Consider the following 25,285-nt stretch of genomic DNA (forward strand, 5'->3'; position numbering starts at 1 on the left):
TATATATCAGCGCACACACTGCATTTCTAAAGAATGGGCTTTATTGAACCAGAGTATGTGTTAAGTGTAATAGCTGAGGGCCGGCAGCAAAGCAGGGTGAATGAAGTGCCAGTTAATGCCTTGTGAAATGTGTAGCTGGCCGCAGGCCTCTTACCATCAGCTCGGCCAATTCATGCTGCTGCCACGGATACCCAATGCTCAAAAAAGGGGAAAATTTCCCCACCTTGGCGCTGTCACACTGACGGAGCACCGCCTGATTTATTCACCACTGATCACACATACAGGTGCATGAACACACACACACGCACACACGAGGCATGAATGCATGTGCAGTCTGCACTCAAACAAAAACACAACACTGGCTCAGACCTGGGCTATAGCTCTCTGTCCAATTGAGTTTGCAGGTCCAGTAGCAGAACATAATGAGGTTTTCACACTGAGACACTCCAGCTAGAGAGAGTGGCAGGGGGAATAGTGTGTGTGTGTGTGTGTGTGTGTGTGTGTGTGTGTGTGTGTGTGTGTGTGTGTCGGGGGTAGTGGATGTGGCACAGAGAATGAAGGGGAAGGAAAGAGAAAAGGCAGTCAGTGATAATATATGAGCTGTCTGTACTGCTTCATGGGTAAAAAGGAGATTATCATGTCAAGATACAGTAATACCTCAGTGAACATGGATTTTCATCTGGGTTTGTCTGGGTGTGAAGACTCAGACTGGCTAATCAAGAGAGAGGGTGTGTGTGTGTGTGTGTGTGTGTGTGTGTGGGAGGGATGTACTGGCTCCAAGACAAACCTGGGTTAGAACAAGATCCAAATTCAAATCCAAATGACGGTTTCCTATGGATCTCACATTTGCTATACTGAAGAAGGCACGATGCCATTTAAGAGGAGGAGTCAACATTTGGTGCTATAATTGCAAATAAACACATATTGTTTTGAAACAAACTAAAATAATTGTGCAGTACAGTTCATTTAGTGACCTTATGTTCATAAGAAACGTTTATAGTGATAACTGCTCTCTGGTCCTTCCAAAAAGATAACCGCTGTCACATACAGACAGACACACAGACACAACATCTACAATAGGACACATACCATAGATGTTGTTTTGTTTTGTTCAGCTATGCTATATTCGTTCAACACATACTGCATGCAAATCAAGACAAGAATTGCAAATATGGACTAGATTTTAAAGTTAAGAGCAAAAACACAAACAAAGCAAGCACAGGAGGATGCAGGTGAACATGCCAAACTGAAATATGTGTCTCACATAACAACAAGCAGGTCATCAGCAGGCTCAGAGGTTAATAATGATAACAAAGGAATCCATGTCATGTTTGCATTTGCAGTCCTATTGCAAAAAACATGACCAACCCTGATGCTCTAAGTTCAAAACAAGTGGATTTTCTCTAAGGTAATTTTCCTGCCGCCCTTTTCCTCCTGAGGAATTCAATGAGTCAACCTTGGTTAAGAAAAAAAGGAGAACATTTTGCAGGAAAGCAAAGCAAGGGCCAAAATAATCTACTTTTAATTCCCCATTTATAAGTTAATTTGAGTAGAGGCTGACCTAACTCTAAACAATAATCAGTCTTTTGCTGTTTTGTCATCTTGTTCTATTGAATTCTCAGCTTATTAGAGGAAAATTTATTTTTGAACCACAATAGAAACTCCTGAATACAAAAAAATAACTTTAATGGAATATTTTTTGCTGTTTGTTGTTGGGAAATAGTTGTGTGCTCTGCACTCTTCATATCTTCTTTCCACATTCTCCCCTTTAAAAGATTTACATTTCAATCTTTATAAGAATTCAGCTGTGACTTGGCCTTATATGACTATTTCTGTAGCATAGGAGCAGCAGCGAGTGGTTTCAACTATGAGTCAGAACAGAGACATGAGGATCTTGGTCGTCTAGCATTAACTTCTCAACATCGCAACACAAAGCAACCTGTTTTTTTTTCAGTCGTCACTAGCTGACTGCTGAACCTCAGCACGACCGCCTGCCTCCTCACGAGAGTTCATCGACAGCACATATGCTGCTTAGCTATGTGGTCAATTTATTAGTTGGCTAAGCACAGCTTGAGTACGTCAGCTAAAACAACCCTCTTTCTGCACGCCACTCGCCTGGTTTCAGAGGTGTTACTGTAAAACAGGAAACACCAGCCAGAGCCAGTTTTCATTACATATATCCACAACTTTTCAAAAGCGAGTGAAATAACAGATTGCACAATTTATTCATTTATTTATTTTTTTCTTCAACCTGAACAGTTTTCTTTTAATGTAAGTTCAAACTTGCTAATATATCCCATTTAAATCCATGCCTGCGGCCCCTGTACATCAAGCTCAGCTCAGTTTTTTCTCCCTCTGTCTGTTTTTTATTCTGATTTTCTGTATTATTTCCCGCTCTTACATTCTCTCGTCATTTGTTCTTTTCCCTGTACCCTGTACTTTTAAACTCATTCCAGCCATTTCCTGAGGCTGCAGGCTAATTTTCTCTCCCTCTCTCCGCTCCTGCCCTACCCCTCAGCCCTTTCTGTTCAGGTGAGTCAGTCCACTGGGCTGCATCAAGCCGAGTTCTGCTCCACTACCTCTCTCCTCTCTCCCTGCTGCTCCCCCCACCCCCTTTCATTTACAGTGGAACGAAATGTTAGATGTGGCGAGTGCATTTATGCTCGGTGCGTTCTCTCACATATGCAGAGAGATGGCTGTACATATTGTTAATTTCCTGTGTTCTCCACAAGCCTCCAGGAACTGGGCTGTGCTACGAGTTTGGAAAAGTGTCCACAGTCTGAACTCTAATTCATGCGTCGCCGTTTGGCCTAGAAAATGTTTGTTAAAACTATGAAAAAGTCTCACTTATATTTAAGTGCTCTGAGGCTGCATCCAGCTCTCTTAATAAATCACTGAAGTACATAAGGTGATCAGCTTTAATTGGAATGAACTGGGCAGCTCCTTGGAGCCTGTAGCCAACTCTCATTATAACACATCTATGGAGGGGCTGCTGCACCACTGACATCTTAAGTGTTTCTTATGGAACAACAAGAGTGATACTTGGTAATACCCAAATATACTGAGTTTTTTCTGTTTAGCTATTCCACCAACTGTGCAGTTACTGAATAATTTTAGCAAAACTGTACAGTTTACATTGTTTTTGCATTAACTGACCATACTGTAGGCTTGTGTTGTTTGCAAATGTTTCGTTCAAAAGAACAAATCGTTTGGCTGATTAACCGATTGGTTCATTTCTCAGTTCAGCTGAGCTCAGCAGCGAGCGTGCAGGCCGGCAGTGGAACTGCTGTGTGGTCCGTGAATCACTGAATCACTGGTGAATCTAGTGGCAGAGACTCTCATTGCTAGCCTCGTAAACCAGCCGCTCCCGGAAATGCAATTCATTTCATTTCTGAGGGAGAGTCTGGCCTCATCCCCGTTGTAAGCGTTTGGCCTGAAACCCTCAGAAGGCCGAGCCAATCAGCGTCGCCGCTGTGATTGACATAGCACGTTGGCCAATCAGGGACCGACTGGTGCAAAGCCCCGTCACTACACCAACTTGCTGATTGGCTGAATGAGGCCAGACTCTCCCGAGAAATGAAATGAAATGCATTTCCGCTAGAGGCTGGTTTATGAGGCTATCTCATTGCAAGGAAACAGTGTATTTTCAGTGAGAGACTTACTGAACGTACTGTCTCTCAGGGCTGAGGGCTCACGTTCACTGAATGTGGCGTCACTCGCGAACGTCTCGGTGAATGTGAGCCTCAGGGCTGACTCGTGAACGATTCGGTGAAAAATATTTTTAACAAATCTTTTTCATGAACTAATTCTAGGGATTCAGTGCTCTCTAAAGAACTGCTTTGCCCAACACACCACCATACTGTACCACAAATACTCACCACCCTCAGCCACAGCCAAGTGACAAATGCAGTCGATCAGTGAAGGCTTTACCCACACGCGCCACTGGCAGAGTCTTTGAAGGGAATACCCATGCAATATAGTATCCTCTTTTTTATGCAAAAATGCTATGTTTTGATTATGCTCGTATTGCATAGCTACACTGTTAATCTGGGTTCAAATATGTGAATATGCCACTGACTCACAGTGTGGTTTAGTTGACACATGGAAACAAAAACAATTCCTGAATCAACGTCAGCGTTACAAATCACAAAAGCTCTTTATATATCGCATTAAATATTTCTAAGTCAGTGCCTATAGAGCTATACGGCTCAGGGCTCAATTTGTGACACCACTGAGATCACACAGTTATCCAACAGTTAACAGCTTAGTAATGCAATTGTGCTAGGGTTAAGTGTAGTGTGAAAAGAGGTAATAATCATTTTAGAGTTGACTAAGATTAAAGTTTGGCTTGCAGCCAGTGCTACCCTGTGTTGGTTGTTAAAGAAGCTAATTAAACCCACATGAAAGCCTCTCCTCGGGTGCCAGAAAGATTAAACACCCCCAGGTGTATTCTCTCTTCAACTGCAGCATAACAAAAAACGGGACAACGATGAGACGCAAACTGTTTACAATATGTAAAAAAAAAAGGGGGAAAAAAAGGGATTCTGCTGGGTTTGTTTTCAGATTCAGACGTAAATCACATTAAAGCATTGCTGTGATATGTGATCATAATGATATATCTGGAGGTGTATTAACCCGTCAGGGGTCTTGTTTACTGCAGAGATGAATTTCAACATGTGATTCCTCATTAATTTAGGTTATCAATTACACTTCCAATTCTGAGTTTGTAATTAATCCGCTCATCTCCTCTGTTGCATAACCACAACCACTGTGGCAAAAGACTATTCTTCCTCCTTCACTGTTTGTGTATGTCATACCTTTACTTGGCCTTGATTATTCATTGATGAGCGTCTTACCACACGTTTATTTTTCTCCTGTCATCCTCCTTGAGACTGTGTGTCCTTATCAGTTTTTTTTTGTTGTGTGTGTGAGTGTGTGTGTGTATGTGAGTGAGTGATGTTGAGTGAAATGTGAAGCAAGTGCTCAGCTCTGTCTCCAGGTTTCTGCTCTTTGATATAATGTGCATTAAGATACAATCACACTCACGCACACACACACACACACACACACACACACACACACACACACACACACACACACACACACACACACACACGCTCTGGCAGCTTCTTCCTACCTCGCCTGGCTGGAATTTGTAAAGCCCTGGGCTCCAGCCAAGCTCCTGTTGCTGAGGGGAAACCAGCTGCACACTCACCCAATCCTCCTGCCAGCAGCTCTCCTGCTAATGGAACAGTCCAGTGGCAGTGCATCCCCCCTTCCTCACCCCCCCAACACCCCCCTGCCACAGGAAAACCAGTTGGTACATCCCGTTGGAGCTCCCCTCTCTCTCTCTAGCTGGTTTGTCTACTGACTCAGTAGTATCACAGCAGTCAGCCAAAAGGCAGCCTGAACACACACACGCAGGCACGCACACACGCATCCAGACACACAGAGAGTGTGCAAGAGCGAGGAGGACGTAGAGAGAGAGAGAGAGAGAGAGAGAGAGAGAGAGAGAGAGAGAGAGAGAGAGAGAGAGAGAGAGAAGCAAAGATCGCCTCTGCCCTCTCAGTCCCGCTGGTTGTTTTGCATCTCTGATATGACCCTGTTCAGCCCACGATGTGAGTATACCAGCGTTGATCCCTCTGGTTTGCGTGTGTGCGCGCGTTTGTTAGTGGATGTTATGTTTGCACGCAGCTCGGTTTTCCTCTGTTTCCTCTCTTTTCTTTCTTTCTCTTTCTCTCTCTCTCTTTTTTGGAGCTTTGCTGCCGTCTCCTTCCTGTCCGTCCACCAGCCTCTCTGTTCATGAACTCGTCTCTCTCGACTTCATCCTCAAACCTTTGTCACTTTTGCCTCGTGGTTGTTTTTTTTTTGGGTTGATTTCTCCTCATACCTATAGCTACACATTGATCCAATCCAGATGGCGCTCCGGGAAAAAAATAGCCTGTTTAAAAAAAAAACAAGGGAGGCAGGAATCTAAGATGTAAACACTGTGAAGTATGAAGGGACGTCTTTGATAACTTCACCAGAACTGAACTGTGAGGTGCAAATGATCAAAGCTCATCCTGTCCCGTCACATTGGCAAGGTCAGCTGTCTCTCGCTCTTTCTCTCTGTCTCTCTCTCTTTCCCCATCTCTCTCTCTCTTTCTCTTTCTCTTTCTCTGGGCATGAGTGGCTTTGAGGGACAGAAACCGCCAAACGCTTAATTATGTTGTGATCCTCCTTTGTGGTTCTGGGTTAAGCTTAATACATTTTCTTCTCCTTTTTTTTGATACTTCATCTGCAGATTTAACAGTGACTTTGTGCACAATTCCTCATAAGTGTAGGCTACTTTACCAGATGTGCAGTCAGGGTGGCTGCATCTCCTCAACTTCCATGCTAGTTCAGAAACAGCTCAGTGCTGCAAAACCTCCAGTAGAGTTCAGACTGAAGGACTGACAGTAAAAGTGGACTGTCTCTGTGTGGTTTGCTGTAATGTGGGATTATAAAACACCTATGGCACTAGTGTATCCCTCTAACTGTAATGCAAGAGTTTTTATTTCCCTTTCTTTTTAGCCACTCATTCTTTTTGGCACTCAACAGTAATGCCATCTATTCATATCAGCCCTCCCTACATATCCTATCCATTAATCCATGTTGTATGCTGACAGCGATATCTGCGATTACACTGTATTTAGCCCTGAGAGTGGAAACTAAAACTGGTGGCCGTTTTGGCACTAAAGTCTGACATGAGGTCATTTGCAGTGCAGGAAATCAAGAAGATGCAGCATGACACGGAGCAGAGAGGAGAAGAAGTTGTGTGCACATTCATGCAGAAACAAGAATGGTCATTTTCTGATGCAAGCAGCAGAGCATACAGTACAGTGTAGAGAAGGCCAAATTAATTATTGTAAGGCAAAGTAGGAATATAGAATTATAGAAATATAGAAAAATATAGAATAAAATTAACTCAAGTGTAGAAATGTGTTTGCCCTCAAGAGAGAGAAATGATCAATACGGAAAAAGAAAACAATAGAAAAGCTTCATTTTTCACCAAGATATAAAATCGTTTCTAAAGTCTCATTGAGGAGGATTAGAAAATATATATATATTTTTTTTATAGACTGAAATAAAACCAAAAATATCAATGTTTGTTATTAGCGGAAATATGTGTGTGTTTTGAATGTAAGTGTGTGATTTACGTGGTGGTAATTTCTTATTCACATATTTTTGATGTGCATGTGTGCGAGTATGTTTGAGCCTAAAATACATGCTGTGCACAAATTCCCCTGATTTCCTGTGTTTGCAGCTAGAAAACAGACAGTAATGGAGCAAACATGAATCACCTGAAGCCAGACTACACATGATGACACTTAATTGACCGATAGAAAAGTTGCGTTTCCTGTGTGTGAGGAGGTGAGCAGGTTCAGACAGGGCAGCAGCTTTTCCTGTATAGCTGGTAAAGCAGAGTGGAAAGTGACTGGGGTCTTTTCCACGTTGTTGCTGTGTAATTTTGTTTCCAGGTAGTGTGATTAAGCCGGCTCTCACTTTGGCGCTGTACGGAGCGACAGTCTGGCACTCAGCCTGACATCCGCTGATACCGAGCACAGTGACAGACTATAGACCGTGGCAGAGGCTGAGGCTTTATAACTCATTATGGCTGATCATGTGTGACCTTGATGTGTCCTTTAGTGCCCTTTGCTCCTATTTTACAAACATGCTATCAGTTGCATTATAGACTTGATTTCTCCACAATCTGTCTGTCTCTTTTTTTAGCTGGAGTCTCCGGGGCTCGTCCCTGATTCAACTGGTCTATAGTGAGAATCATGACTCACAGCACAATGTTATTAAGTCACGCTGCCCATGATGAAGACCACCAACTTAGAGGCAGTTTTATGCAATATCATGTGCACGATAAATGTGTTGGATGCATCCCAACATCTGTATTGATGAAGAGGAAAACAAATTGTTGAAATGACAAATAATCACAGGAGTTTTAACAGAATGATAAAAAATGGAAAATGAGAAACAAAAGATCAGATGTTGTATTTTAACACCTTATTTTGTGTATTTTTACCAGTAAAATTTGTTATAGAATGTCTATATAATGAAACACGATTATATTTGTACAAAATATGTCTTAATAGGATATTTTTAGAATGAACAAATATATAAGCATATTTGCATTCAACTATATAAAAGTGTCTTATAAGTTATCAATAGTCATTAATCCAGTGCAGAGAAGTGCTAAATAGGGCGGGTTGATCTAAAGTGAAGAACTGATATGAGTAATAGTCAGGGAAAAATGTATAATTGCATCACAACCACAACCACCATTATCTAATTCATCATCGCAGCAGTCGACACAATTGCTAAAGCAGAATGTGAGTTATCAGTGTGTAATTTATAAAAGTCTGTGTTTAACTAGCCAAGGACAGGGGAGAACTCATGTGTGGCTCAGTTGAACAAGAAGAAAATCAGAACAAAAAAAAAAGGGGGGGAAAGGGAAGAGAAATCAGTCATAATCAACATTTTACTCATCATCTATGCGCCGTTATTCTAGAGAGAAAAATCCATCAACTTTGCAAAACTGCTAAAAAAAGCAACAGCTCTGATAGGCTGAGAGATTGTATCTGTGCAACATGATCTTAAAAAAGCAAATCAATAGTACAATAACTTGCAATTTAAAAACCGTAATTTACACATTCATACAAAAATATACTGTAAATTTGTGTAGGTGTGTGTGTGTGGGTGCGTTTGTGGATTTTTCTCTGGAGAAGCTAATTGTAGCGTGTAGGACTTTGTTTACCGAATAGCAGTCTGATTGCCTCCTGAGGTTTGGCTCCTGCAGAGCGACACGACTGTGCTCAGCAGCGTCCTTCCCTCTCTTCCTGTGTCACGGCTTCATCATGCAGTCAATCACACAGTCGCGCTGTAGCTCATAAAACATCATAAAACTCAGTTTGCATGAATGAAGATTTCTCATGGTGCGCATTGTCCCTCTGTTTCACATGACAATACTGCACTGGCATATGAAACGTGGGCCTGTCCAGTGGAGATGTGCAAATGGAGTCATGTCTGGTTTTAGCTGAGTGAATTAAGATGCCAGTATTTATCTCCCTTTCTGTTTGTGTGACCAAAATTTTAATGCTTTACCTTTTTCTCTGATAAGGGAAAATGACACATGAACATAAAGGAAGTAAAATCTTGTGTTGACATTGCATTACAATGTAATTCTAAAGAAAAACCCTTATGGAATAATGATAGTGTATTTAATGATAATGCATAACATTATTTTATGGATATTTCCACCACACAACTACCATTTATTTGCAGCTGTTATTCCACAGAACAATGTTTTCGTGTGTTATTTTCTCTTGATAGCTTGATAAAGAAAGAGATGAATTCTTTAAAAAAAAAAAGATTTGGAAGGCAGGGTATAATTACATCCATTACAGCTTCTCTGAATTGCTAGAACACCAAATTCCTTTCTTTGAACCAAATCCTCAGTGGACTGAATCCATTTATTGAATACATCACAACTTTGATGAAACTTTCTGACCGTTAGATACAAGTTACAGATCTCATATCATCATAATAGGGAAACGTTTTGCACGCACTAATATGCATTTTGCACTGCAAGGACACATAAGGGTAAACACAGGTTGCAAAAGTCAGAACTGTTCACAGGTTTTGCGAACAATGTGATGACGAGGTCAAAGGGCAATCAATCAGAGAAGATGGTCAATGTAGTTTAACAAAGTTTTCAGTTTACAGTTTTGAGAACAGCAGGAGGTATTGAGAAATGTGTTTAAGCCATCGTGAAAAACTGTAAATCTGTTGGAATTATTGTCACTGTATGATATAATTACAGGTATCCATTTTTGGTATTAACCCCCACAATGTGTGTGTATATGTTTCAATACAGGAGTGCTGGTTGGCAATGCATGAATATAAGGATGACTGAAATAATGAATAGCTTTATGACTTAGCAAACGATCATTATAGGCTAATTATAGAGTGGAATATTACAGTATATTATGCCAACCTAAAATCTGTTAATGCTTATGCTCCATGTAGTCTCACTGCCCAATTCATCACTCAGTCGTTGGATTTCTTTTTTTTTCTTTTTGTACAAATCTGACACAAAGCTGCTGCCATGTTAAAATCCTGTTATTAAGTGGATAAGTGGGTGATTGATTCAGTTTAACTCCATATGTTTGCAGTGTGTAAAAAAAGAAAAGAAAAAAGACGGAAGGATCTTAATCTGCTGTAATGAAAAACATAAATGTATGTCTGAGGTGTCATATCTGATATCAGTTTCAGCGCAGTAGTTCCCTGGCAGTGCAGGTACGCGTGGCTCAGGCCGGTGACAGTTAGTGTAATGTGTCAGCAGCAGGGACCAGTTCATCACAGTTGGCTGCAGAGAAGCCAAACAGAGGTCACCGTTTGACTCCAAACTGTCAGAAAATTATCTCTGCCGTGGGAGGTAAAGGTACATACACGTGTCTACATTTCTTTTCACACATTCAGACCCTTACTTAATTAATTGTAGCTTCCAGCCATTTGACAACCACGCTGTGTGAGTGTACGTGCAGCTGGCCCAGTCACGCTCCATTCACCGCCCATCTGTCCATGTCAGACTGTCCTCTCCTCTCCTCTCCTCTCCTCTCCTCTCCTCTCCTCTCCTCTCCTCTCCTCTCCTCTGACTTGTGGTTAATTGTCTCAATAGAACATGTGTATGGAAGTGTTTTGCAGGAGAAACAAATAAAGACGATGCGTAAAGGGATTCAGCTTTTAAGACAAGCCTACGACAGGATCTGGTTTTTCATTGTGGGCCTGAAAATCTGAGACAAAAAATTAATGCAGAATTGCACAGCTGGCTCAGAGTGGCAGGCGCAATCAACATAAAGTGATAGAATATGGACAAGAAAAACAACCACTGTCAGTCAGAGCCAGCCCCTTCAGTCATTATCATGTCAAATGGTGACAACAGCTACAACAGATTAGGTTAATTTGACTCAAATAAAGAATAAACTTGAGCGACGTATAAACACGACCAGACGGTCCATAGGGTTAGAGGTTAGGTAATCATCTGGAAATCCCTCTCAGCCTACGCTTTTGTTTCCCTGCTGTGTCGTGTTATGGAGGGTCTTTGTTGTATCACTACAAAGTTAATTGGTTGCTCTTCCATGCAGACATGAGCATGAGCGGAGAGCTGAAGTCCAGTCGCTCCAGGGCAGCGAGTAAGAGGGCCAGCAACACCACTCACGGGTGAGTACGAACCCCTTCCCTCCTCACACAGTCCCACCCACATACACACGGTCAGAGATGATCATACGCTCTATTATCTGCTGCAGCCCCTTCCATCTGCAACTCAGTGGACGCACCTCAGCGTTGCAATCAATGCTGCATTATTTGTCATTGGCTTCATGCTAGCTGCGTTTCTAAGCTGCTATCGATTTCGGCCACAGGTGCTGTCTTCATCGGTCAGTGTTTTAATCTATCTGTTGATGTAGTGCACACATATGATTGGAGCTGATTGCTGTTTATTGCTAGTGGTTCAATCCAGCGTCATGGAGCTACACTAACGTTGATAGTTGGTGGAGGTCAGTCGGCGGGAGGGACGACCATGCATTGACTTGTTTTGAATTCATTCATGCTGTCATGATTGCTCTTACCTCAACCTCTCTCCTTGAACTGCGGCCCGTACTCCAGCTGCAGCTCTGTAGGCTTGAGCTTGTCTAATGAGCATAAAGCACCGAAAATACTCTGTGTGAAGGTTGAGCAGATTCTCATCTCCTACATAGCTCGTGCTCCGCTGCCTGTGGGTGCATCTCTCCTGCTTGTCGTCAACACATTGTCCTTCGTACAGTGCATGACGTGAAAACAAAAAGAAAAGCACTTAAGTAAAAGCACTACACCCCAAAAAGGTATACACATTCATAAATATTCATTCACATTTATTCCCTGAAAATACATCTTTACTTACATAGATGCACAAAATGATAATGAAATTGCTGTGAATGGCTGCTTCCATACAGGTTTTTTGCTGACAGTAGGAGGACAGATCATCACATTAAAGCAAAAGGGAAAAACATTATAAATAAAACTGGAATAGTTTGCAGGACATCTGCTCCATAGGATGGAGACGTAAACCAGGTTAGGAATGCAAACAAGAAGAGGATATAAATATTAACAGATGCAATAATATTAATGCAAACCTGTTTGTCTCGAGCATAATCAGCAAATCTCATTATTATCATGCGCTTCTGCAGAACTGTGACTCCACATATATTTCCAGCATCACAGTTTCTGACAGCTCTATTTCCTGTCCCTCTGATCATTTTATGAAATCACACAGTCTGTTGAGGTATAAATATTGCAGCATGGAACATTAGATGTATTATGTCCCTGTTGTGTCCTTCAGAATAGTTTATCCAGCTTTCCGCCTGAACTCTCTCGCCCCCCACTCCCTCTGACCACGTCTGTCTCACCTTGCACCTCCAAACCTTATTTGCCCATTCCACCATGTAGTTATTCAGCAGCGTGCAACCATGCATTAATGAGGTTAGTCATAAACGCACGCACACACACACACACACATACACACACACACACATACAATGACTAACTGGGACACACCTGAGGTGCGCCCTGATATAACCCGGGCCTGCCTGATTTTCCCAGAGCTGACAATGACTTTAGGTGACTAGAATAATGATATTTTTATGATAACAAAGTATCAAAAAAGATAATACAAATGGATGCTGGATAGAAACATTAATCCTAAGATGTTTCTCTCTGACTGCTGAATGTGTAAATGTAAAATATTTGGTGAAAACCACTTTGCCATATCATCCCTGCAGCCGTGCAGCTGACCACCAGCGTCATTAGGTGTTGACATGTGTAGACTGTGAAGTCAGGTGACCAAAGTTCAACACAGGACAATGTCTGGTGCAAACATAAACTTCAAACAGGATAGTGACGACAGCTGACATTGATATTTTGTTGGTTTTTAAGTTTTTCAAATATCCAAATGTGTCATGCCGTGAACCCAAACCAACATCTGCTAAATTTCATGATGCCAATTCACCAACTTTGGGTTTTGATGTCAACCCAATTTTCATTTCCAACCAACGTTTTTGTTGTTGAGTTGTTAGAGTCCAAGCGGCTTTCTGACATTACATTAATGTCCGGTGCCTGCTGGGATAAATCCTGGTGCCAGCTGGTGATAGATCAATGTTGCTTTTCCAACATTTTCCACTGCTGTCACTTGGCCAAAAAAAAAAAAAAAAAAAAAATCATTTATAGCAGGTTTAGAGTAGAAGACCAAGTTGGCAATTTCAACTTCATGAATGCATGCAGTCAGCTAAGGCAAGCTTTCTCTCTCTTTGCAATTTAGATTTGCAGGGAATGTGGAAGAAATAAATTGTAAGACAAATCAAAAACCAATCTACATGATCACTCCCAGAAACAACAGAAAACTACAATATAGCTAAAGTCACAAATGTAAATCACGGCGAAACAGCTACCAAAAATCTCTCTGTCCAGACTCCAATAATCCTGTTCTGTGCTGCTGGCAGCAGTGTGCCCCCGTCTCCTCCCTCCTCCCACTGTTCTCACAGAGCTGGCGAACAAACACTGTGCCTGTGGCCTAGATTACTTTGTGAACAAACTTTCTAACCCATGTCTAAGAAGCTAAAGCAATGTAATCTACTGATGCAACACCATGCATGTTGCCAGCGTTTCTGAACCGTTATTATTGCTAGAAAGTTGGATTACCAAGCTCAAAAAAAGAAAAAAATCAGCTTCTATTTACAGTTAAACCCTAATAAAATCTTTTCATTGTATAAATCGTAATGTATTCAAAGTCATTTCTTGGCTCATATGAGAATAGGCATGTCTGCTCCCTCACTTCCCTTTGCCACTCTCTCATGTTTCCCCCTGACTATTTACCCCCACAGCGACACTGACAACATAAGGGTTTTGTCATTGTTTATCGTCTCTGCTTCCCGACTGCCATAGGTCCCCTGTAGCTTGGCGAGCCCCAGCTGTGGCAGCGCAGGGGGGATGGGGTAGAGAAAGTGGCAAACGTTTCACAGCCCAGATGCTGCTGCTGCTGCTGCTGCTGCTGCTGCTGCTGCTGCAGCCGTGGCCTCTGCGTGCTCCAGTGCACTACTACAAAAGCTCACTGTGCTGTGTGGCCTGCATAGTGAGGCTCAGGTGCCAGAGGAAGGGTCTCAGAAGTGTATGTGTGAGTAAGAGTGTGTCTGTGTGTGTCTGTGTGCACATGCACAATTACTTATGAAACATGGTAAACCAAGACAAAGGGCTCTATGGGAGTTTTTTTTTTGTTCTTTCTTACCTTTTGTCTTTTCAGCCACTTGCTGTCACAGAAGAGCCAGAACAATATTGACAACTAAAAGCACAGCTCCACAATCCATCACTCCAGACCTATAATTATAACAAGATTGATTGCTCCCCCCCAGTGTTAACTTTTAAGGCATTCTTTGCAAACCCTGAGCTCTTTTTTTACTTCATGGCTGTGTGGTCGTAGCTCTTCTCGGTATTAATGCCCGGCCCGTGTCGAGGTTATTGCAGTGTTCGTTTTATTAACTGCTCCATTTTGCATCGCGGCAGAGGGACGAGGAGAGGGGGGACCGGTCCTGAGCACTGAGTGGCAGAGTTTAGCGAGCATCTGGTCTCTGGTATTTTTTGTTTGCTTTTTCCACGCACTTCATTCTTTTAATATTCTCTCATCTGTTTTAATTACCAGAGGAGCCGGTGGTAGAGGATTTTGAGTTAGGACGGAAACATTGCAACAAGCCCATCTGTTGTAGAGACACGCTGAGGCTGATGGGGGCAGGAGAGATGGAGGCCTCGGGGTGTGAACTCTGCAGTTTTCTGGAGCAGTGGGTGATGATGCGAATGTGTCATCGTCACTATAAAGAAGTCAACTGAGGCCAGTAGAGATGATCATTCAGGATTAAAAAAGTAGGCCTAATTTATTTGGAAGAGTGGACAAGCAAAAATGCTTCAGTTTAAATCCAAACTGTCAGGGGCAATAAGATCCATCACAGTTTATAGACCAACTTCCTGTTTCAACTTTGACCTTCTACATTGTCTTAGTTGCTCATGGTTTCCGCCTAGATCATGTGACTGTTTTTTTCTCACCCCATCAGACTTTCCTATATGTCACCATGTTCCTCAATCTCATCTGTTACTTCGATGAATGTAATGTTACCATGACGGCCAAAACTAGAGTATTAAAATAAATAGAGGTTGTAATAAACCTGAATTATCCTCCTTTAAGAATTTAATAAATCTGAGAAGATGCAGTCTGCAGCTTTATCGTTCACTCGGAGTGTATTTTTAGTCACATCTTGCTCCATCTAATTTGTTCCCATGCAAGACTTGTCTCTTATTTTGACAGATTGTAAATGTGTATCTAGCCTGAGGCGCGGCTGGGTGACATCTGTAAAACCACCACAAGCAGTGTGGAAGCAAAGGGCAAATGGAGACAATCAGCAGTAAAGAAAGCCGTGTTGAAGTTCACCAGTTTTTATGAATAACCTCAGACGGCTGGACATATTTCTGATTGTCACAACACAGCTGACTCCCAGCTGTTATGACACCCACCTACAGCTAAATCTGCACACTCAATGTCATGATTATTGTTTTTTTTCTTATGTTTTTTCGAATAATGGGAGTTAAAACCATTACTTTTAAAGAAAGGCTGCATTTGTATTCATTATATTTACTGTTAACATGCCAAAAAATAGCATTTTCCTCAGGAAAATACTTAAATAAATGCAACATGGAGGCAGATCAAACGATATAACCCCCCCACCCATCACCCTCAATGTGGATGTCAGCCTATTATGACCCACCACCTTCGTCTCTTATTTTTTCCTGAGTTTTGCTGACTTGACGAGAAGTCATTGTCGCATTTACCTGATATCTGATTGTTTTTATACATATTATGAAAATCAATGAATAAAACAAGGTAAATACAGATAGAAGAAAAATTGCCTACTGCAGCATGACTTTGGTTTATGCTGTTCATTTGTTGTGTATTGAAAAGCACTTCAGAGTATACTGGAGTTCGCAGTGATGAATTTCTTGCTGTTAAGTTTTTCACAAACAGCAAGAGCGTTCTGCTTATGTCTGCACCTTGGTAAAATGAAGTTAAATGAAGTGTGGAGGGAGTTCTGGGCCTGTGTGACTAATAGATCAGTGTTTTCATTCTCAGTTGTAACGTTGGTCTCTCGCCATGTCAAATGCTGCGCTGACAATCAGCTCTAATGTCTAACAAGAATGAAACTCATCAGCTGACACAGTGTATGTGTGTGTTCATGTCAGACTTGAACCAATTGAACCAGATTTGAGTCTGGCATTCGTTAATGTTAATGAAATTGGATGGAGAAAGTGATATTTAATAGTTCTCAAGGTCTCTGATCCGTTAAAGTCGACCTCTCTTAACATCATGATGAGTGTGGTGACCAGGAGCATGGCGCTTTTGGAAATTTGGATCATTGAATCCAATAATATATTCAAACTTAAATACTAACCAACAACAGATAATCACAATATGCACAACCTGTTTCACATACTGATCGGCCACTAGAAGAAAAAGCACACAGAGTTTACAACTACATCAGTCTGTACATGTCACTGCACCTCCTCCCTCTCAGCCTCTCCACCATGAGCAATATGCTTTTGAGCTTGGCCATTTGGAGCAGCACTTGCCTTTAAGTATATCTGGATGACACTGGTTTGTTTGAAGCTCACTGAACACTGTAGCATCCTCACACACAATCTCTTAGTGAGTGTGTGTGGCGAGCACAGCACCGGGGTGGCTTTTTTTTTTGCGCTTGAGGTTAAAACAGCGCACTAACTATACACCAAAGCCTGCCGTACCTTCCCCTTTCACTTTAGCACCAATTTTTTTTAAAAACGCAACTGCTATTTTCATTTGTCTGTCCGGCTTTTCCCTCCGTCCTTTTTACGGGCTTTCTCTCCGCACGGATGCACAGACGATGTGTTGTCTGCAGTCCGCCCCTGTGAGAGATGACAGGGGGCTGTACTGTAGGTAAAGGTCAATGCAGTCAGAGGTGGATGTACTGCTGGAGAAAAGGTCATCCTGTGCAGAGCAGAGAGGAGAGTGCACCTGCTGCTTTCGGGGGCCACTGCCAAAGCCTTTGAGACCACAGAGAACAAGTGAAGATAGGCGACGGGTGGATAGAGACGGAGGAGTATGAAGAAAGGGAGAGAGCGATATGTCGGCTGTGGACCCGATGTTCTGTGGAGATAAGGTCACGAGCCAGCGGTGGTGACACTCGTAGCTCATGGCATGATAGCAAGAGTGACCACGATCACTGAGAAAATGAAAATGTTTTTTCGAGGCCTGTGTGTGGGGGAATTATTTTACATCCATATATTCTGTGGCCCTGTGCATTACCAAGCCAGATGAGTTATCTCCTCTGTCCTGCAGGCTCATCACTCTACTGGGGTTGGTCCCTCTGCTAATGAAGTCATCTCTATCCCCACTGCCTATGCTTGAGGGGGGGAAAGCGAGGGAAGCAGGTGGAGGAGGCAGGAAAGGAAGCATGAATAAGAGAACTGATGCAAAAGGGTGAAAATTTTGCAAGGTGCAATACGGAGTAACGACGGCACCGAGGACAAGTGTGAAACAACTGAAAGAGAGAAGAGTAGATAGGAGCGAAAAATGCAGAGAGAGGAAGAAATAACAACAGTCCGGGAGAGTGAGGGGTGAAGAAAGCAAAGGAGGAAAAGCAAGTGAGCACTGCACTGCGTGTCATTGGCCCCCTGGCGTGAACAATCCATCTCAAATTGATCTTCCAGCTCGGCCCAGCAGGGCATTCTGAATCAATCTCAAATTGATCTCTGTGCCAGAGGTCGGGAAAACTAGCAGTGGAGCTTATCAGAAATATAGTGGTGCTGGGAGGATCTGACAGGGAAACTTATCACACTGCACAACAGGAAATGGGCTCTGAGCCCCCGGGGCAGCAAGAGGACGAGCCTGCTCCCTATACGCGCACCACACACACACACACACACACAAACTACACTTACACACACATACACAGATTCAATGTCTCTGCGTGTACCATACACTGACACATGCTCCCCAGTGTTCAGCACAATACGGACGGGGGTATACCGCGTATAGACACAGACACATAAACAAACACACTCACACCCTCTCCGCCCAGGCATCAGTACACACACCCAGAGGCTAGTTCAAAAAATAAAAAGTTTGTCGGAGCACAATATGTCAATATATTTTAAGCCAGACAGGTGAGATTCGAGGCCTGGAGCTCTTAATGACTTATAACACATTTAATGTGTCCTCAGCAACGCTGTGTGAAAGGCCCGAGGAAGAACAATCAATATCGTCTTGCATTTAGACAGTCGGTCAGCTTAGAGGAGCAACCTGCCTCTCCAGGCTCAGTAAAAAATAAAACCATATAAACAAAAGTGACTTTTCTCCAAACAGAAAACCCCCAGAAACACTTGGAAAATCCGACCCAGGAGTGTAGGAACTCGTGCCACCGCTTCCACTGAATGTCTGTAGTTGTATGAGCTGATGAAAAATCAACCGGCTGCTACTCAAGATGTGACTCTGAGTACTGCAGAGTGACCAGTGCTCCCATTGTCAAGTAGTGTGGGTTTTGCAGTGGCTGTTTTTTGTTGTGGGTCAACAGTTTGAAGCTGACAGAGACTTTTCAGAATGGGCAGGGGGACCAGGACACATGGTAAAACCGACTCAGAGATCATTTCGACGACACGGAGAGCTGTAGAACGACACAGAGGCAGAGCAAAGGGAGCAGTACAGGCAACGAGAGACGGAGGGAGTGCAGTGGAAAAGAGCGGTTGGAGGGTGGGTGGGTGCGGGGGCGTGTGGTGGTGGGGGGCTGTCAGCGTTTGGGAGGGCAGCAGCAGCAGCAGGAGAGCCTTTTCTGTGGCCTGGACTGGAAAAACTCTCTGTCAGCACAGAGGGGTAATGGGGGTTAGCAGAGGGGAATAGAGGGAGTGAAGATGAGTGTTTGAGTATAAAAACATGTGCGTGTGTGTGTGTGTGTGTGTGTGCGTACATGTGGATACAAGTGATTGCATATCCCAAGGCAGAATACAATGTATCAGTGACCCCAGTGACCCTCAGCACCACAGTGAGAGAACCAGGCAAACATATGAATGCATGCATTCACAACTTCAAGCAACAATATGCACTCTCTCTGTGATCGTTGGCATTTTAGTGTATTTATTCAATATTTGTGTAGATTATTCCATAGAAAAAACCTCTCCTACATCTATTTGAAGGTCCCTTAGGGCCTGAAAGCCAGAAGCTCCTGAGAAACGGCAGACAGATGCTGATTTAAGGACGGATCATTAGGAGGTCACCACCACCACACAGCCAAATGTGCAGGTTCTTTGTTGACCAACGTACTTTAATTAATGCTTCAGCAAAAACAAGCTGATTGTCATTTGGCCTCTATGAGAGAAATGTGCACACACAGACACACACAAACACACACACTTCAAAGTCACCTCCCCACAGCTTTGTACTCCACTTACTCATGCATTTGAACCTGTGATACCTAATGAATGCCCTTCAGATATCACACTAGCACACCTGCCTCCATGATTGTGTCTTTAGAAGTATGAAGACCATCTGTTGACAGAATTTATTCACCACCACAACTCAAACATTGCCCTTTACTGTTACTAATATCATTTTAATGGGAACCCTAAACCTTATTTTTAAGCATAAAAAAGCCATTTAAAAAATAATTCTTGGTGCCTTTCAGGCAAATTTAGGCACTCAAATATGTGCAGTCTCCGGTCAACATCCAATGCACCGATTACACAGATGTTATCTGTAAGCTCGCTAGCGATGGACACGCCAACAGTGTGTGTAGGAGTGTTGCTGTGTTTGCATTCAGCTTACAATCTGACTGAATTCATAGCTCAACACGGACTCTGGATGCTTTAGGCATAAAGCTGTAGATTCATGGCTAAAAAGACAATATGACGCATATATATTCATTCTTTTTATTAGATGTGTAAAGCCCTCATGTGTACATGGGGGCTTTGTTTTATATCCCAGGTCGGTGCTGAACTGCACACAAGTGCTTTGTCCTCTTGTTTCTGTTAGGTTCATGAAGCAGATTCATAAAGCCTCGGGAAAAGGGGGATGTTTTCTACTCAAGTTGAAACAACTTGCATCATGAGATCTTGGGATCTGCTGCAGTTGGTACGTCCGTGGCTAATTTGCGCCCGCCCCTGTCTTTCTGTTGCTTTTTCGCTGCCATTCAGTCTAACCATATCAATTCACTTTAACTGGTGGGCTATTAGCCAAAAGAGATATAGAAATATATTTTCAACAGAGAAAATGTTGATGGATGAAATAATATGTGCAAAAAAAAATTAAAAAATTAAAAAATCATGAAAATATAATAAAATTAAGAAGATACAACTTAGAATGTAAGAAGAGGCTCCACATGATGGAGGAGCAGAACAGACTATGGAGCTCCAGCGTGCAGGCTCAAGATCCCATGATTCCTTGTTTTTCAACAGTTCATTTGATCTATGCTTTAAATTTAAAAACACTCTGAGATTAAATCTTTCAAATAACAGCTTGGAAAATGAAGGTGTGTAAACTTTTTTTTTGATCAGTGTATCATAAAATACTATGTTTCTCGTAAATGGCTTTATTCTGTGAAGCTCAAACTTAACTCAAATACTTTGTGTAGTTGGACTTTTCAGCCCTGCTGTGTTGATCTCGGATCTCTTTAACATTCTGTTAATGGCTCCTTCTTTGCAGCAGCAGACTGTTCAGTTTTTCTCTGAGCTGAACAAACACGGGGGCTTAATCTCGTACACTAGTCTCCCTCTTTGCTTTGAACACGTCCGTCTCTTCACTTTTGATTTCCGTGCATCTCTCCATCTCCCTTCCTCTCAAGAAACGAGGCCGATACAGGGAGGTTGTTGACAGAGCATGGCTGCTGCTAGCTGGGGTTTAAGTTTTGTCCAGTGAGGATCACAGACTGCAGTTTGAGGTTGACTCAGCAAATGTCAGTCCTGTCGATCACAGTTAAAACCACAGACAGCTTTCCTGAGGGCCTTTCTGAATGGCAGCTTATTATTTGCTCTAGATATCCCCTAAACGTCCATATCCTCTACTGCCATCTGAGGGAAGAACTGGATTTGTTTGGCAAGATGACAAAGTCTAATTAGTCATACGCACACACACAAAGCTCTAGTATTTGACAGTTCCTTGTCCTTTTTACTTTCCTTTTAGTCGCAAGCAAAGAATGTAATTTTAGCTCAGTGTAACCATGCTGCTTTGCCCTTCATGCAATTGAGCTGAAATGACTTTTAGCTTTTAATTCTTCAATAATTTCATGACAACAGCACAGTTCAGGACGGGAAAACGACGCAGGGGCTTGACAGAGTTGAGAAGGCTGGAAGGATTAATTACTCCAGGCAGCCTCGGGTAACCTTTTAACTTTACGTTCTTAGTCGGTTTTGACGGGGATAGTCACCCCTGTTAGAGGAAGTGTCTTGATGTCTGTGCTCCTCGTGCTCTTTACGGGGGAACGGCGGTGGAGAGGGAGGGGTGTGTGGATGTCACTTGTCACCTTACCGCTGTGTAATGCTGCTAATGAGCGCTAAATATCCTGAACTCTGAAATTTCCAATTACGGCTCCCAGCGAGACCTTGAGTTTTTGATAAATGTCCCTGAGCTCGAGGAGTTGGCCCACATATACAAGTATGCTGCTTCACTAACAGGTAGATGACATGTTTATCAGCTAACCTCTTTTCCAACTCTCACTCCTCCATGAATTGTAACAAAATTTATTTCACAATAGATTGTCAAAGTTGGTTAAAAAAAAAAAATAATGTGCTCATTTCGTTACGTGTTGAGTTGTGTGCAGATGGTCCTAAGTCATGCAGAAGAATTGGTCTTATCCTACTCCAAACACTCTGCCTTCAGGAGGATTAGGCCGCATTCAGTCAACTCTATGAACATGTTCTCACAGCGTATACACTGAGCTGAAGCCGCACTTACAGTATCTACATATGCACATATGTATGGTGTGCAGACTTATACTGTACCTATACATACACACACACACACACACACACACATACACACAGAAATTTAGATTATACAGCACTGCACATCTTTCAGTGATTCACATCCATAGTATGTGTGAAGCAGAGGCAAAAAAAATCTGTTACCTGATAAAACTGGATTATATCATTTTATATAAGATTAACCCTTTTTTTCAGTGACAACAAAACATGCATAGTATATTATTCATTTATTTATGTCCAGTCCAGTAAGATTGCTAAATGAGCAATTAATGTAACAGCTCCTGGGGCTTTTAATCACAGTAAACACCTGTTACACCGTGTGATTTGAAAGGCAGATTATGTTAATCTTGTGCCTCGGCAGTCCAGAGCTATTGACAGACTCCTCTCCTCTCCTCTCCTCTCCTCTCCTCTCCTCTCCTCTCCTCTCCTCTCCTCTCCTCTCTTTTTCAATCGTTTAAACCTCTCCAGTTGCTCTGGGATCAAAACCCTTGTGCAAATGGTGACATTAAGGTTTAATGGTTACAGACTGCCATGACACCATCTCCCGGCCCATGTGGGAAAACATTTAAAAACACTGTCACTCGTCACTTAGATGATTTCACTTTTTTTCACTTTTTTTTTTTCCATTCGTTGCCACATTAAAAAAAAGAGACCCCCCACTCATAATTTCCATCTCTGGCATTCTTTAGCTGGTTGGCTAATCAAACAGTAACCATACCATGCTACGCCACGCCTCGTCCCTGCCTTGGCTGATCCTACAAGCCCATTGCCTCAGTCAGGAATGTCCACACCCTGACAGCTGTGGGAGAATCTGACTCATTCCTCCCTCTGTCCCCATCCTCCTTGTCTCTTTAACAAACAATCCACTCATCCACTCGTACTCTCTCTGCTCCCTCCACTTTATATCCACTCATGTTTGAGAGCTCTGGCACACCTGTGAGTGTACATAAGGGATGCGTTATGGTGGACGAATGGCCATATAGAGGAAAATGTCTTCCTGCTGTGTGGAGCACTGTCCAGTTCCCTGATGCATACCTGTTAGGTCCTTGCACTATTGCACATGCTCTACTGATGCAGCAACACTCCCCAGCTCCACTTTCTGATAGTGTAACTGTAATCAAACCTTAAGGGCTCCCAGCCATTCAGGGCTACTTAAACTAAAGTGAGGAACGATGAGTGCAATCTGAAGCATAAAGCTTATCTATGTACCTCCATTTTTCAGACAGAATAAATTGCTCTCAGGGCATTATTTAACCTTGATGCATGTATGATATAAATTTATGAGCTCCTCCAGTTGCCATTACTCTAGTACCTCTCATGCTCTGGCCTGTAGCTGTATATCACCGCCCTGCAGTACATACAGTATATCCAGATGATGCAGACCAGTGGGCCAAGCAGTAATGGATGTCAAGGAGCAGATTACATGGTGATGTGATATTGATCGGCTACTTTCCTGCACGTGTCATTGATTAAAGCAGCAGAGTGTGTGATCGCTGCCTGTTTAAGTGGCTTCTCAGGAAATAATAAAGATGCTCTTTGTCAAATGTTACTTCTCCCTCCGGATGAGATGTGAAAGCTGCAACGTGTGGGAGTAGCAATTAAATCTTCTAGGTAACTTTATGCTGTGATATCGACATATACCATGATAAGTCAGGTATTGATAAAATAACCAGATGGGAATGTCAAATAATGCCTTATGGAAAAATCAAGGAATTTCATTACAACAGTCCTGTAAATCCAGTATTACCCTATAGAGCAGTCGTGCTCATTGATTTGCAATATTGCCATTGATGGGACCAGAGGGAGAGGGATAGTGTAGTTACAACAGTGTAAATGGTAAAACACACACACAGTAACATTGACAATAGTATATATTTATATATGTTTGGATGTGAAACCCCAGTCAGAGGGATGTGTGCAGTGAATAATAAATTCAAGTTGACCAATATGTGTTTGGCATACAGATTAACTGAATTGAATCCATCTAATATAACTTACAAAAGAATGAATCACTATTTGTGTCCATGTGCACATACACATACAGCATAATATGATGTGTATTTGGTGCAGGTTGTTGTAATGGGAGCATCACTCATCGGTTTTGTAAAAAAATAAAAACACGAATGACAGGAAAAAATTATGAATGTGAGTGAAATGAGGAGAATAACAGCGACAGTGATTAAATGAAAGGGTAAGAGGGAGTAGATTAGCTTGGAGTCCGTCCTTGGAGAGTGTCTGAGAGAGAGAACGAGCTGCCAGCTCTCCCTTCATCCTCCCCTCGTCCCCCATCAAAGCCTCCGTGCTTTCATCTTAATCAAACTCACCCTTAATGTCCTGTGGTCTCTCTTTCTTCTCTTTCTCTCTTTCTCTCCATCCCCTAATTGTCAATCCATGAACACAAACGTCGTGTTGTGGCGGGGCAAGAAGAGAAATCCCACCGCACAGGTTTTATGTACAATAATCTCATTTCTGCTTGGCTGCCTGCTGTTGTTGTCAGTCTGTCTGTGTAGATGTCTATTCCACTGTGTCCTCCCCTGTTTATTCTTCTTATGCACAAAAATATGCACAGTTTGTGTAAATGTATTGTGCCTCAATCAAAAGATTAAAAACAATTTTGTAATTTGATAATTCACAACCAAATTAGATTGAAGCTCTTGTGGCCATACACATATCATATCAAGTGTAATGGTCTTATTTTATCTTGGATAGAAAGTATCAATATTTTGATATTGGATTTTCTACATGAATTGATTTGTCATTAACATATTCTAACATGATTATTGTTGTACAAATAACTTAATTTCTCCATTCTATCCAACACTTCGTGTAATTTGTATATAATGTAGACAATAAATTGGGCTGAAAAAAACAGGCAACAAGAACTTGTGTATGTATAGATACAGGTACAAGCAGGTTAGAAGTCTTCATTGAAACATCATAAATGATCAATCAAAGTGTGGCAGGGAGTTTTCTTCTTCATAACCTCCTCTTCTAATGAGGCTGCGTTATTTGGTGGGAGCTGTGGTCTGTCCGTTTTGTCTCTACAGTCCATGTCCCAAGGTTTAATTCACTGTATTTTTTTTATAATGTCTAATTGTGCTCCACTTTGAAGCACACAGCGTAAAAAACCTCTCTTGACCTTTACCTCTCTATCGGAAAAGATACGAAGCTGAGGGAGTCA

The 25,285-nt window shown here is 42.2% G+C and overlaps 1 protein-coding gene across 1 annotated transcript in view; it reads left to right on the forward strand.

Annotated features, from left to right (window-relative positions):
• The first annotated feature begins 5,394 nt into the window (after positions 1-5,394).
• The window catches only part of LOC146989689 (uncharacterized), a 37,405-nt gene continuing 17,514 nt past the window's right edge, over positions 5,395-25,285 (forward strand). Inside the window, exons 1-2 of the mRNA XM_085762529.1 lie at positions 5,395-5,618; positions 11,175-11,250. Coding sequence (XP_085618655.1) covers positions 5,597-5,618; positions 11,175-11,250 — 98 coding nt within the window. The 5' untranslated portion in view covers positions 5,395-5,596. The remainder of the gene's footprint in view (positions 5,619-11,174; positions 11,251-25,285) is intronic.

This window comes from Trachurus japonicus, chromosome 3 (assembly GCF_045865225.1).
Source record: "Trachurus japonicus isolate A0001 chromosome 3, Traja_1.0".
Lineage (NCBI taxonomy): Eukaryota > Metazoa > Chordata > Actinopteri > Carangiformes > Carangidae > Trachurus > Trachurus japonicus.